The 13,508-nt window shown below is 36.3% G+C and overlaps 1 protein-coding gene across 1 annotated transcript; it reads left to right on the forward strand.

Moving 5' to 3' along the window:
- The first annotated feature begins 8,885 nt into the window (after window positions 1-8,885).
- LOC142542237 (putative transcription factor PosF21) lies at window positions 8,886-13,159 on the forward strand. The gene is made up of 4 exons (XM_075648754.1): window positions 8,886-9,578; window positions 11,135-11,267; window positions 11,617-11,701; window positions 12,535-13,159. Exons 1-4 carry the CDS (start codon window positions 8,890-8,892, stop codon window positions 12,837-12,839), a joined length of 1,212 nt encoding a protein of 403 aa, XP_075504869.1. The 5' UTR covers window positions 8,886-8,889; the 3' UTR covers window positions 12,840-13,159.
- Window positions 13,160-13,508: the final 349 nt, after the last annotated feature.

Raw genomic sequence — 13,508 nt, forward strand, 5'->3', positions numbered from 1 at the left:
TTCCGATGATATATATATCAATAGGGCAAATGAGTGTGTGCTAGAACAGTGGGTCCAACTGGACTTTTTATATAGTGGAGTGTGGGTTTTCGTAGGAACCATATGATTGTATAGTGTTGTCCCATGTTCCATCCTTTCAATCTCAAATTTATATATTTCTCCTTATAAATAAATACAAAAAATGAAGCCATATTCATCGTATCTAAGATCGTTGCCGTTGGGGGCGGCGCGACGTCTAGGCGGTGATCAATCTTTAAAACATCTAATTTTTCTCGTAGATTAATAAATAATTTTCGTTAAAAGCGCGATACATTATTTACATCTGATTGTCTATCTATAATAATATTATTTTTCGAGATATTATTAAGTGAGTGGTCATCTATATAGTGCATATGGCATTGTATAATTTATCACAAAAATATTTTTATTTTTATTTTTATTTTTATTTTTATGGAAGACATGATGTTTTATTACTTTCCTATAATTTTTTTAAAAAAACATACATAATTTTCGAAATGGTTCTCCAAATTTGGATCGTGTGTGTATATAATTGGGCTGTACGAGTGATCTTTTGTTGGGTCAAATACAAAGCTATTAAAGTTTATTGGGGGCCCGAAACAGTACCATTGTGTACACTATATAAATTTTCGAGCCCATTGAAATAAAATCAGGTCTCACAATATGGAAGTTTAAGCCCATTACCTTCATAAAATTAAATTTAATTCTAACAAATTCTATTTTTTAAAGCTTTTCTAAAAAGAATTTACTATTGCCCTTTTGTACTGTTGAAATAATTATTTAATGTTACCATTTTTATTATATTTAAATTTAAATTAACATTTTTTTAAATTAGGAGTCATATAATTAATTAAATATTTTAAAATAAAGTAAATAATTTAGAAATTTGATAAGATATTTTTTTTATAGTAAGTGGATAAGATATTTTATTTATGTATAAGTTATAAATTTATTAAAATATATTTTTATGATATTTTTATTTAAAAAATGGAGTAATTTTGTAATTGACTGTTGTATTTTTTTGTACTTAAATGTGATACCAAAACACTAAAAATAGTTATTTCAAGGATCCCCTACTTTATAAAAATCGAATTCACTAAATGAAAATATCTCAAAAAGCGAAAATCAATTACTTGAAACAGGGGGATCGCTGCACTAAATTTTTCCATGATTTGATAAAAAGAAACAACAAAAGGAATGCAATCTTGACGGTTACAAGAGAAGATGGCAACATATGCTCTGACACAGAAGGGGTAGCCAAATGTTTTGTGGAACATTACAAGGGTTTGTTGGGAACCAATATGGACAGAGACATTCTCGATGATGGCATGTTCGAAGAGGGACAGTTTGTTAGCGAAAATGAATGGGATGGGCTCACTAAGCAAGTTACGGTTGTTGAAATTGAGCTAGCTTTGTATGATATAGATGATGATAAAGCACCGGGACCGGATGGGTTTGAAGCTAAATTCTTCAAAAGTTGCTTGAATATAATTAAAGATGATGTGTGCAAAGCCGTTTTTGAATTTTTCACAAATGGGAAACTACTCAAACAGTGGAACCATTCTATCATCGCCCTTGTGCCAAAGAAAGCTGTTTCGAGTACAGTCAAAGACTATCGGCCTATCTCTTGTTGTACGGTATTTTACAAAATCATTTCAAAGATAATTGTTAATAGGTTGACTGTTTTTTGGGTGATCTTGTAGATGGGGCACAAGCTGCGTTCATCCAGGGGCGATCTATTGTTGATAATATCCATCTAGCCCAAGAGTTGATGCGCAAATACGCACGCAAGCGTGGATCTCCGAGGTGTATTCTCAAGATTGACTTGGAAAAGGCTTATGACACAGTTGACTGGGGTTTCCTACATGATGTTTTGTTATCTTTGAAGTTCCCTTGCAGATTTGTTGATTGGATTATGGAGTGCGTCACAACGACGTCGTATTCTATTGTGATTAATGGGCACTATTATGGGCACTTCCAAGGTAGGCGTGGACTTCGACAAGGTGACCCATTATCTCCTCTTCTGTTTACTTTATGTATTGAAGTTCTGTCTAGAATGCTGAAACGAATGTCTCGGTCCACAAGCTTCAGCTTTCATCCAAAATGTGCCAACCTAAGATTAACTCATTTAGCATATGCTGATGATTTGCTTTTATTCTCGTATGGGGATAGACATAGTGTATCGATGATTATGCAATGCCTACATCAGTTTGGTAACATGGCTGGTCTTCGCATGAATTCCTTGAAATCTAACATCTTTATGGCTAGCATTGATGAGTATAACAAGCAAGATATCTTGAACATCACGGGCTTCTCGATTGGGACACTACCTTTCCGATATCTTGGGATACCAATTGCGGCGAAGAGATTATGTGCAGCAGACTATACTGATCTTCTTGACAACGTAACTAGGAAGGTGAGTTCATGGTCATTATCTTATGCAGGGAAAATTGAGTTGATCAGATCGGTTATACAAGGTATTGAATGCTTCTGGCTATCCATTTTACCTATCCCAAGTTGTGTGATAAATTCTATACACTCTATTTGTCACAAATTTGTTTGGCCCACAAAACATCCGCCCATTGCATGGTCTATGTTATGTAAGCCACTCGAGGATGGGAGATTGGGTTTGAAAGATTTGAAGGCTTGGAACTGTGCATTGCTTGCTAAAACATTGTGGAACATCCATTCGGAGAAGCAGAGTTTGTGGATTAGATGGGTTAATCATGTTTACAGTTGTTTCGGTGGTGTGTGGAATTGGAGTGGGAAGCATGATGACTCACCATTAATCAAGAACATTTTGAGCATTAGAAATGACATTGTTAGAATTGAGGGTGGCAAAGATGTTGCCATTGCTCGACTTCGAAGTTGGTTTGGTCAGAGTGGGGGCCTCTCAAGAGCATATCACTACTTTGTGCGCTCAAAAGGTGTGTGGCCGTGGAAACCATTGTTGGCTAAGAGTTGCATCCTACCGAAACATCGATTTGTTCTTTGGTTGGTTGCCCACTCGAAGCTTATGACACGGGATAGAATGGGCTTTCTTCCAGATCGTAGCTGTGTTCTTTGCAAGGATGATCTTGAAACAGTACATCACTTATTCTTCTCTTGCAAAATTTCGAAGATTATTTGGAATAATGTGCGCAATTGGCTTGACATGAGGAAGAACATAGCAACTCCGAATTCAATACTTACAGCCTTTTGAAACAACTACAAAGGGACATCCACTTTAGCGAAGATGAGAATCATAGCACTATCTGCAACAGTTTACCAGGTTTGGAATCTTCGGAACAGGGTAATTTTCGACAATGAGACGCCTAATGTTGATGCCATTTTCATGAAGATTAAGATTCATACATACCGTTGTGTTCCACAAGCGACAAATGTGTTGATGTAGGTTGATATATGTGTTAGTGGTTCTGATGGATGTATGGTATGTTTGTGATTGGTATTTAGTCTATCTCCTAGGGATGTCAAGTGTATTTGTATTACTAACTTTTTACCTATTTTAATGGATTCAATTCATTAAAAAAAATAATAATGACGATGAAAATTTATCCATCGTCACTTCGAAGCCTCCTAATGTGTCCAACCCTGTGAAAAGGCATTGTGTCTCTGCAGATCTTCGGACAACTAATAAAATTTCAACTGTATGAATTCATCTGCGTGTATGTTGTTTTTGGGATTTGTAATCCCATTTTCCCGCTGATCTATTTCATACTTTCTTGTTTCATCTCACTTTTTTCTCTGTTGTTTTATATGTATAAGTATGTACATTTGTATTCTGTATTTGAGTTGTGAATTGTATGGTTTTTACGCGTTCCTTTTTCCGTCCCTTTGTCCTCTTTGTCGCTTGAGTGTTAGATATATAGCTTGATCTATATGGTAGAGTTAGTTAGTCAACATGACAGCTATACAATAACAGTTAAAAACTCTTGTTAGAATTAAGTTTTATACATGGAAGTTCTTCTTCTTCCACTTTCAATTTTTTCTTGTGTAAAAAACTCTCATTGAGATATTATCTTCAATCAATTGATTATCTCCATCAATGGAGATTTATGATGGTTCGAATTGAATCTTAACATGGTATCAGTAGTATTCTATTTCCGCAAATCCAAATCTAAAGATCACATCAGCTTGTAATTCATGGCGGTTCATTCGGGAACGATCGGGTTCAACGATCCTCTATATTTACATCCATTGGATAATCCGAGAATCTCGTTGGTTCAAGATCCTCTCATTGGCACCGAGAATTATGGTGTCTGGAGCAACGCGATGTTTCTGGCTCTATAAGCAAAGAACAAGCTTGGATTCATTAATGGCTCCTCTGTTCGTCCAGCAGCCACTAATCCAACCTTGCATCAATGGGAGAGATGCAATGCTATTGTTTTATCTTGGATCATGAGTTCTGTATCAAAGGAAATTTTCGGTGGCATTATCTACTGCAATGATGTGTCCAAGGTCTGGGAAGACCTGAAGGAAATGTTTGACAAAATATCTGGTTCGAGAATTTTCTCTTTGCAAAGGGACATTGTTCATTTATCCCAGGGTTCATCTTCTATCTCAGAATTTTTTTCAAAGCTCAAATGGTTATGGGATGAATATCTTTTACTGGTAACTCTTCCCTCATGTGAGTGTGCAAGTGCTCAAAAATATCTTGACCATGAAGAACAACAGATGCTTATTCAATTTCTTATGGGATTGAACGATAGCTATGGTCTGATTCAGAGTCATATTCTTATGATGAATCATCTACCCTCTGTCAACCAAGCCTACTCAATTGTGATTCATGAAGAATCAACTCGTCAAGCATTTTCCTCTCAGCACATTGCAAAAATTCCCACAACTGCATTTTATTCTTCATCTATCAAGAAACAAGATTTAGTAAAGTGTGAAAATTGTCAGATCCAGGGACACACCAAATAAAATTGTTTTCAGTTGATTGGTTACCCTCCAGGCCATAAATTACATAAGAAATTTCCTCAGCACAAGCTCTTGAAATTCAATCAGAAGTATTCCAAGACTTATGCAAACAATAGTTTCAACTATCTGGTTAGTCTGGGCCAATTGATGAATCACAACCTACTTATGTGATGCATCATACATTTACTGATGCTCAGTACCGCCAGATTCTGAAACTTCTTGGTGATTCTTCGCCAATGAATGAAGCCACGACAAATCTTGCAGGTAACTTCACAAGCCTAATGTCAATTTCAAATACTGATGAATGGATCTTGAATAGCGGTGCAAATTCTCACATTATAGGGACCTCAAGTCGACTGCACGACTCGCAACCATGTGCAACCGCTCTTGGTTCAGTTGGGCTTCCAAATGGTAACACTACTTCAATTCATTATTCATTCTACCGGTTCTGTTCGTATATCACCATCATGTGTCCTGCGCCGCGTACTACACGTTCCTGATTTTCATTTCTATCTCTCATCAATATCTCAGTTCACCAAAGACCACAATTGTCGTGTTATTTTCTACCAACTTTTTTGTTTCTTTCAGGACCTTTTGACTGTGAGGATCATGGCGATTGGTAGACAAAAGCATGGCCTTTACTATCTTGCCAATACTTCATCTTTTGTAGAATCTGTTACATCCCGCAATACCAATTGTAACAACAACACTACTGTTTTATCCACTTCATTGCATTCATGTACATTTTTCTGATTGTAAAGACAGTGATATTGGTGTATGGCATAAAAGATTTGGTCATGTATCTCTGTCTAGATTGCAATTCCTACCCTTCATCAAGCACAAATCACTCACGAGTCACTGTCGAATATGCCCCATTTCAAAACGAACTCGAAGTTCTTTTCCCCAGCAGATAAACACTCTTCACTTTATCCATTTCATCTATTACACAATGACATTTGGGGCCCCTGTCGACACCTATACTTATGATGGTGCAAGGTATTTTCTCACCGTGATTGATGACTTATCGAGATGTACATGGGTTTTTTTAATGCATTTTAAATCCGATACATACAGTTGTTGAAACAATTCTTTACCTACATTCCAAACCACTTCCACAAAAATGTGGAAACCATTCGAACCGAAAATGCCACTGAATTTTTCAACGCTGAATGTCGACTCTATTATGCTTCCATAGGCATTATCCATCAAAGCTTATGTCTCTATACACCCCAACAAAACGGCCTATTTGAGCGAAAGCATAGGCACATACTTAACATAGCTCGGACACTCAAGTTTCAAGCCTCTATTCCAGATTCATATTGGGGTGAATGTGTTCTTCATGCAGCATATTTGATCAATTGCACCCCCACTCCCTTACTGTCTAAAAAAACAATATTTGAGGTTCTCTTCAACAAACCTCCCACATATAGCCATTTAAAAGTTTTTGGATGTTTATGCTACGCATCCAACCTCAAGCCTTTACATAAATTTGATGTTCGAGCCAAGACATATGTATTTCTTGGATATCCAGTGCGTCAAAGGGCTTTAAGCTACTGGACTTATCTACCCATACATTCTATATATCTCGAGATGTCGTCTTCCACGAGGATGTTTTTCCTTTTTCTTCACATGTTGGTGATCGAGGAATCTTTCCAAAAATCACAGTACCTAACTTCGATGAGTTTCCTTCTTCATCTTCATCCGATTTACCTCCCCAAGATGCTCATTTACACACCTCTTCTCCTCGGAATCCTCTTTCCGCTACCAGGAAGTCCTCAAGACTTACTAGACCACCAACTTGGAGCAAATATTACATCTGCTCCAATTCTACCTTGTCAGCTTCTTCTTCGAAACAATACAACATTTTTCACTCCCTTTCCTACCACAATTTCTCACCATCATATCAATCATTCCTTGCATCCATATCTGAATTCTCAGAACCTAAATTATTTAAGGAAGCCGCTTCTGATCCAAAATGGTGTGAGACAATGGATGCTGAGATTGCAGCCTTGGAGGCCATTCAAACATGGACGATTGTTCCTTTACCACCTGACAAGAAACCTATTGGTTGCAAATGGGTATACAAAATAAAACATAAAGCAGATGGAAGCATCGACCGATACAAAGCCCGTCTCGTTGCCAAAGGATATACCCAACAATATGGTATTGATTACCATGATACCTTCTCCCCAATTGCTAAAATAGTTACTGTTCGATGTATGTTGGCCATTGCAGAAGCTAAGAACTGGTATTTACATCAGATGAATGTGACAAATGCATTTTTACAAGGTGATTTACATGAAGAAATATATATATGTGCCAATCCCTCAAGGCTTTGCCAAACAACGTGCCAATCATGCTTGCAAACTCATTAAATCATTATATGGGTTGAAGCAAGCATCAAGACAATGAAATTCCAAATTTTGTCAAGTAATGTCTCAAGCTGGATTCAAACAGTCCCTTCATGATCATTCATTGTTCACCAAGAGACGAGGTGATTCAATTACAATGCTTTTACTCTATGTTGATGATATAGTCATTACATGGAATGACATTGATTGCATCACTGCCTTAAAAAACTATCTCCAGTAGCATCTTTCCATTAAAGACTTTGGTCCACTCAAATACTTCTGAGGGATCGAAGTTGCTCGTTCTAAGGCAGGGATATGCTTAAATCAACACAAATATACTCTGAAATTACTCTCTGATAAAGGCTTTACTGGATGTAAACCTTATGATACTCCCATGGAGCAACATTTGAAGCTTACTACTCTGGAATATGATCAAAGCAACTCATCTTCCAAATCCACTTCTGATTCGGATCTCTTGTTGCCCGACTCATCAATTTACCAACGACTTATCGGCAGATTCATTTATCTTACTATTACTCGTTCGGATATCTGTTATGTTGTACAAACACTCAGTCAGTTTATGCAGGCACCAAAACGTTCTCACATGAATGTCGCACTTCAGATTCTTGGATATCTCAAGAAAATTCTTGCCTTGGGTATTTTTTGTAATCCACAAATGGCTTCATACTCACTTCTTACTGCTATTCCGATTGGGGATCATGCTTAATGAGTTGAAAATCAGTTACTGGTTATGTTGTTAAACTTGGGACGTCAACCATTTTTTGGAAAACCAAGAAACAAAATACTTTATCCCGTTCTTCCGTTGAAGCTGAATATCAATCCATGGCAACAACTACTTGTGAAATCACATGGCTTCGATATCCTCACGGACATGGGATTATATTTTGGCAAACCAACAGTTCTTCATTGTGACAATCAGACAGCACTCCACATCACTTCAAATCCATTGTACCACGAACGTACAAAACACATCGAGATTGATTGTCATTTCATACGTGAAAAAATTCGGGACAACATCATCAACACCTCTCATATATCCACACATCACCAGCCCGCTGATCTCTTCACAAAAGCTTTTGGGTTCAAACCAACATCATTACCTCTTGACCAAACTTGATTTGCTTGGCATCTTACAAGCTTGAGGAGATATTATATATATAACTTGAGTTATATGATATTAGTAAGCGTGACTGATATATAATAGTAATTAAGAATTATTGTAAGACTAAAATTCTATGTATCTTCTTCCTCTTTCAGTTTTTTCTTCAATAAAAAATTCTACTTGAGATATTATCTACGGTCAATTGATCATCTGCATCAGTGGTCCATCAATGGAGATTTACTAGGATTCGAATTGAATCTTAACTTTGAGTCCTGAAGAGAGAATTTTTAGGGTTCATATCTGACGCCCATTTGGCAGATTCACCAGAGAAATGGGGATCTTGTTTGTTGAAACTTTAAGCTGTCTATTTAATAGGGTTTTACTTCGTTTGGGTTATATTCGACGATTTCCTCGTTTTTAAGGAGCCTTTGGAAGTTGAAGCATTGTGTTTTGGAGCTTTTTGAAATATTTTTGGTGATGGGTAAGGATAAGTCTCACCACAATAGTGAAAGCTTACTACCACCTTCGGGGAGGTACTCTGCTTTTTCACCATCTGCTAGTCTTTATAATGTGAAGTCAGAGGTACCAGGATCTTCAAAGTTACCTCCTTTTGGACCAGATGGTCATTTTGGTCACGGGTCACTACCTGATTCTAGCCGTTTTAGTCATGATATAAGCCGGATGCTTGACAACCCACCTAAGAAATTGGGGCACCGACGGGCTCACTCAGAGATTCTCACCCTCCCAGATGATATAAGCTTTGATAGCGATCTTGGGGTCGTGGGTGGATTTGATGGACCATCTTGTTCTGATGATACGGAGGAGGACCTGCTTTCCATATATCTCGGTATGGATAATTTCAATTCACCTTCGGTGACTTCTGAATACCAAGTTGGTGAAGCTTCTGCATCTATAGTAACCGAGTCACATGTTCGTCTTGCTCTGGCATCATTAGGCAGCATGTCAGCCGATATCATGGATACTGGTTTAAATGATAAGCCAAGAATTAGGCATCAGCATAGCCAGTCCATGGATGGATCGGCTACTATCAAATCTGAGATGCTAATGTCCGGTTTGGAAGATCTAACTTCAGCTGAATCCAAGAAAGCACTGTCTGCTGCTAAGCTTGCTGAACTTGCTCTTATCGATCCAAAGCGTGCTAAGAGGCAATATTTTCAATAATAAATCATTGTTAAGACTTTAAAACCAAGTTAGTTCTTTTGGTTTCTTGTTGTATTTACCAACCCATTGATTGATTAATAACTGTGGCTTGACTAATCGGGGCATTGTGATTATTTTCTACTCTATTTGTAGTTTACAATAACAGCTAGATGTTTCAAATGCACACTTATGCTCACTGCTTGAACATTATTTATATTTTGTCGCTTTTATAATATCTTTAGAGTGAAGAAGCGAGGAATTACTGCCATTTTGTCAAGATCCAAATCTCGAGTTGTCTCCTTATTATGTTTTTAGTGAGTGTTAGAAAGCTCTTTTTTACTTTTCGTGCAGTACTTCTTTTAAATTTTTATTTGGCGTGCTACCTTAAAATTTTTGTAGATTCCTCAATGTGAGTGGGCTTGCTTGATTTTATTTTGGACACAGTCTTAAAATCACAAACTATGTATTTCCGTGGTTTCTGGGATTCTCTCTTATTCCAGTATGATTTTATGATTATTTCGTTCATAGTGGTTGACAAACAACTCTTCAACATGCTTTTATGTTTTCTGTGTTTAATATTTGATTCTATTTTTGTCACTTTTAGAACCAGCAAGTTTCTTGGAACCGCCTGAACTCAACTGATGGAAATTTTTGCTTTGATGCTAGCTATTTGAATAATATATATTTAGCTATAGTATTGCTAAAGAGTTTGTTCTTAGAATGTTAATATCGAGCTTTTTTTTTCTGGGTCATGTGTTGAAATTTGCACATCATGTCTTGACATTTGGGTGCTTTGGTTTTATCAATCCCATGTATCCAATATTTGGCGGAAGGTATTTGATTGGATGATGTCTTTCTACTTTCAGATTTCTGAAGATCCAGATGGGGTTTCTATGTAATTTTTTACCTGATAACATAAAATATATTTTAAAATTTTAAAATATTATCGTAATTACTGGTAATATTTCTGTTGTAGTTATTGGGCGTTCTGGTAGCAAAATCCATGCACATATCTCTATACCCAAACATGTTTTTTCTCGATCTCTCTGTATGTCATTTTTTGGATTGCTATATAGTTTGTCTCCTCCATGAATGCACAGTCACATTGTGTTCAGGCCTTAATTTGTTAGAAGATGTACTCCACTGGATTTAAATTTATTATGATTTGCTCTGTTTCTTTCTCGTCATTGTTTGAATTTTAATCTTTGGGTAGCATAAAGTGCTGAAGCAGATTAGAATTGTAAAATTATTTGCCTTTTTTTTATTGAATATGTGCTCCTGATTGGTCTTAGCAAAACACGATTCTCAATTTCTTATCTCTATCATTATCTTATTAACTCTCTATTGCTTGGCATTCATGTTTCCTTTTTCAGACTGTAATTCGTAGAATGAGAATGCGATGTCACATAATCCGTCTTTTATTCTATTGGTGATTTTACTAAAAAAAAATTATCTGAACATTTTTTTCCTGTTAAGATTTTTGTGTAGAGAGAGAGAGAGAGAGAGAGTCAGCAGTTAAGTTTTTATTATTTCTCATATGTATGTTGCATATCTTGAACAGGATTTGGGCAAATAGGCAGTCTGCAGCAAGGTCAAAGGAACGGAAAATGAGGTATATAGGCGAGCTTGAAAGGAAAGTCCAGTCCTTGCAAACAGAAGCAACTTCCTTGTCTGCACAGTTGACCTTGTTGCAGGTTCTTTTAAACCTTTACTTGTAATGAATATTAATTATTATTGTTGGATGGTTTCCAAACAACACTTGCCCTCCATCCATCCGTAGACAAAAGAACTAGAGAAACTCATGCATACCTTCCAAAAGGCTAACAAGTATAATGCATCTCAGGGTCCTTAGATGAAAGTAAAGTAGACTTAGTTGAATAAAATGAAATGCAAATGATGAAAGCAGAAATCTGGTAAAATGAAGATTCTTCTTGTAGCATTCTTTTCTCTCAACTACTTCCATAGCTTTTAGCCTTTGAGCTACATTTAACCAATATTGAGACAGCTTTACGTGGACTTCATTCTTTTCTTTTTAACCAACAGAGAGATACAAATGGTCTTACCGCTGAGAACGGTGAACTCAAACTTCGGTTGCAAACATCAGAACAACAAGTACACTTGCAAGATGGTGAGACTGCTTTGTTGCCAGGAACTTTCATTCATTTTTTTCTGTTTACTTCCTAGTATATAGTCTGTGGGGAATACCAAAATAATTAACTAGAATAATGTTAACTAATGCTTGACTTGAAGTTATACCAGTGCCCTTAATTGATCATTAAGTGGATTAACTAGTGCCATTTACTGCCATTTCAAAAAACAAATAGAGATTAGGATCATTTAGTTATTCCTTGATTCTCTTGAATGATGTGAGGATTAGAGCAGCATTTTAAATTCCATTGAATTCCTCGAATAAGACTTGACATTTTCATGAAAGGATAATTTCTTATTACATTGGGTGATTTTTTTTCGTACTTTTTTCTGAAACTAACATGATGTATTTTTAATATAGCTTAATATTTATTATTGCTATATTTCCTAAATTTAACACAAAATTTCTGCATCACCATGATATTTCCACGTTTCCCCCACATCCTGATGCCCTGAACAATAATAGAATTAAAGTAGTGGGTGTAAAATTTGCATATACAGATTTCCTTGAGCAGTTCAGCTTCATTTAAGTTACGATATCAACTTTGATTCCGTTGTGGAAAAAATGTTTTATGTGTTCATTCAAAAGAAGATTGAAGAAAACACTGAAAACTAATTCACATGTTATTTTGCGACTCCCGCGTCTATTATTTGCTATTCTGATTTGTTTGACCTGTAACTCATGCAAGGAAAATATAATATAATTTCATTTTCATTCATCTGGTTTTCTTTTTCTCACTCCCCATTATTAACTTCTGTTCAAACGAATCACTAATAGCTTAAAATCTGATGTTCCTTTACTGTTTAAACCAGCTTTGAATGATGCACTGAAGGAAGAGATCCAGCATCTGAAAATGCTGACAGGTCAAACAATTTTGAACGGTGGAGCTAAAATGAATATTCCCGCGTCCTATGGCGCAAACCAGCAATATTACCCCAACAATCATGCGGCAAAAGCGTTGTTAACAGCTCAACAATTGCAGCAGCTCCAGATACAACAGGGTCAGAAACAGCCACACCTGACTCAGCAGGTGCAACCCTCGATGCAGCAGGAAAAGCAGCAGCTGAGAAGTTCTGTGTATAAGTTCCTTGCTCCCAATGAGTTGTCAAAGGATTAGAAGTGGTAAATGTGTGTGCATTGGTTTGTTCAATATCGGAGATCTGTATCTGCATATTGGCCATCACAAAGCTCGGAAACTCGTTGTCAGCATGTTCAGGTTATTGTATCAACGTGATATGTGGTTTTTTTTTTGTCTTGGTAGTGTATGAAATTTAGGTGAATGATTTGTTACAGTATTTGTTCAATTTGCTGCCTCTGGAGCATGAGGTTCCTTTGTTCAGTTAGTTACTTTAGTATTACTAAATGATATTCCACTTTGTTGTTTTGGTGGGTTACAAGTATTTTTTTATTCAATTCAGCGATCAGTTGTGAGTAAAATAGTCATTTCGAATATTACATCTGATTTTTTTCAACAGTTACTAGGAAAATGTCAACAAGCTTTTAAACAAATTTTATGATAAAAACCTTTGGAGATGTGAGGTAGTTGACTCAAAAGTTTAAAATGATGTCGAATGTAAGCTGGTTCAAAACATATTCTGCTAGGTTTAATAAGAATGAATGATTTTGGGGGAAGTGGCACATGTGTGCAAGTAAGCCTAACCTACAGAGTGGGGTTGACACATTATTTTTTCCACACAGAAAATTATCAAGGTTGCATTTGAATTTGTAGATTTTAAATCCATTAATTTCAAATCTATTTTTGTTGTCCAAAAAAATAAGATCATAA

The sequence above is a fragment of the Primulina tabacum genome, chromosome 4 (assembly GCF_025594145.1).
Source record: "Primulina tabacum isolate GXHZ01 chromosome 4, ASM2559414v2, whole genome shotgun sequence".
NCBI lineage: Eukaryota > Viridiplantae > Streptophyta > Magnoliopsida > Lamiales > Gesneriaceae > Primulina > Primulina tabacum.

Coding starts and splice junctions, on each gene's coding strand:
- LOC142542237 (XM_075648754.1), top strand. CDS start 8,890: ATGGGTAAGGATAAGTCTCACCACAATAGTGAAAGCTTACTACCACCT. Junction 9,579..11,134: donor GATCCAAAGCGTGCTAAGAG/GCAATATTTTCA, acceptor TATCTTGAACAG/GATTTGGGCAAATAGGCAGT. Junction 11,268..11,616: donor CACAGTTGACCTTGTTGCAG/GTTCTTTTAAAC, acceptor TTTAACCAACAG/AGAGATACAAATGGTCTTAC.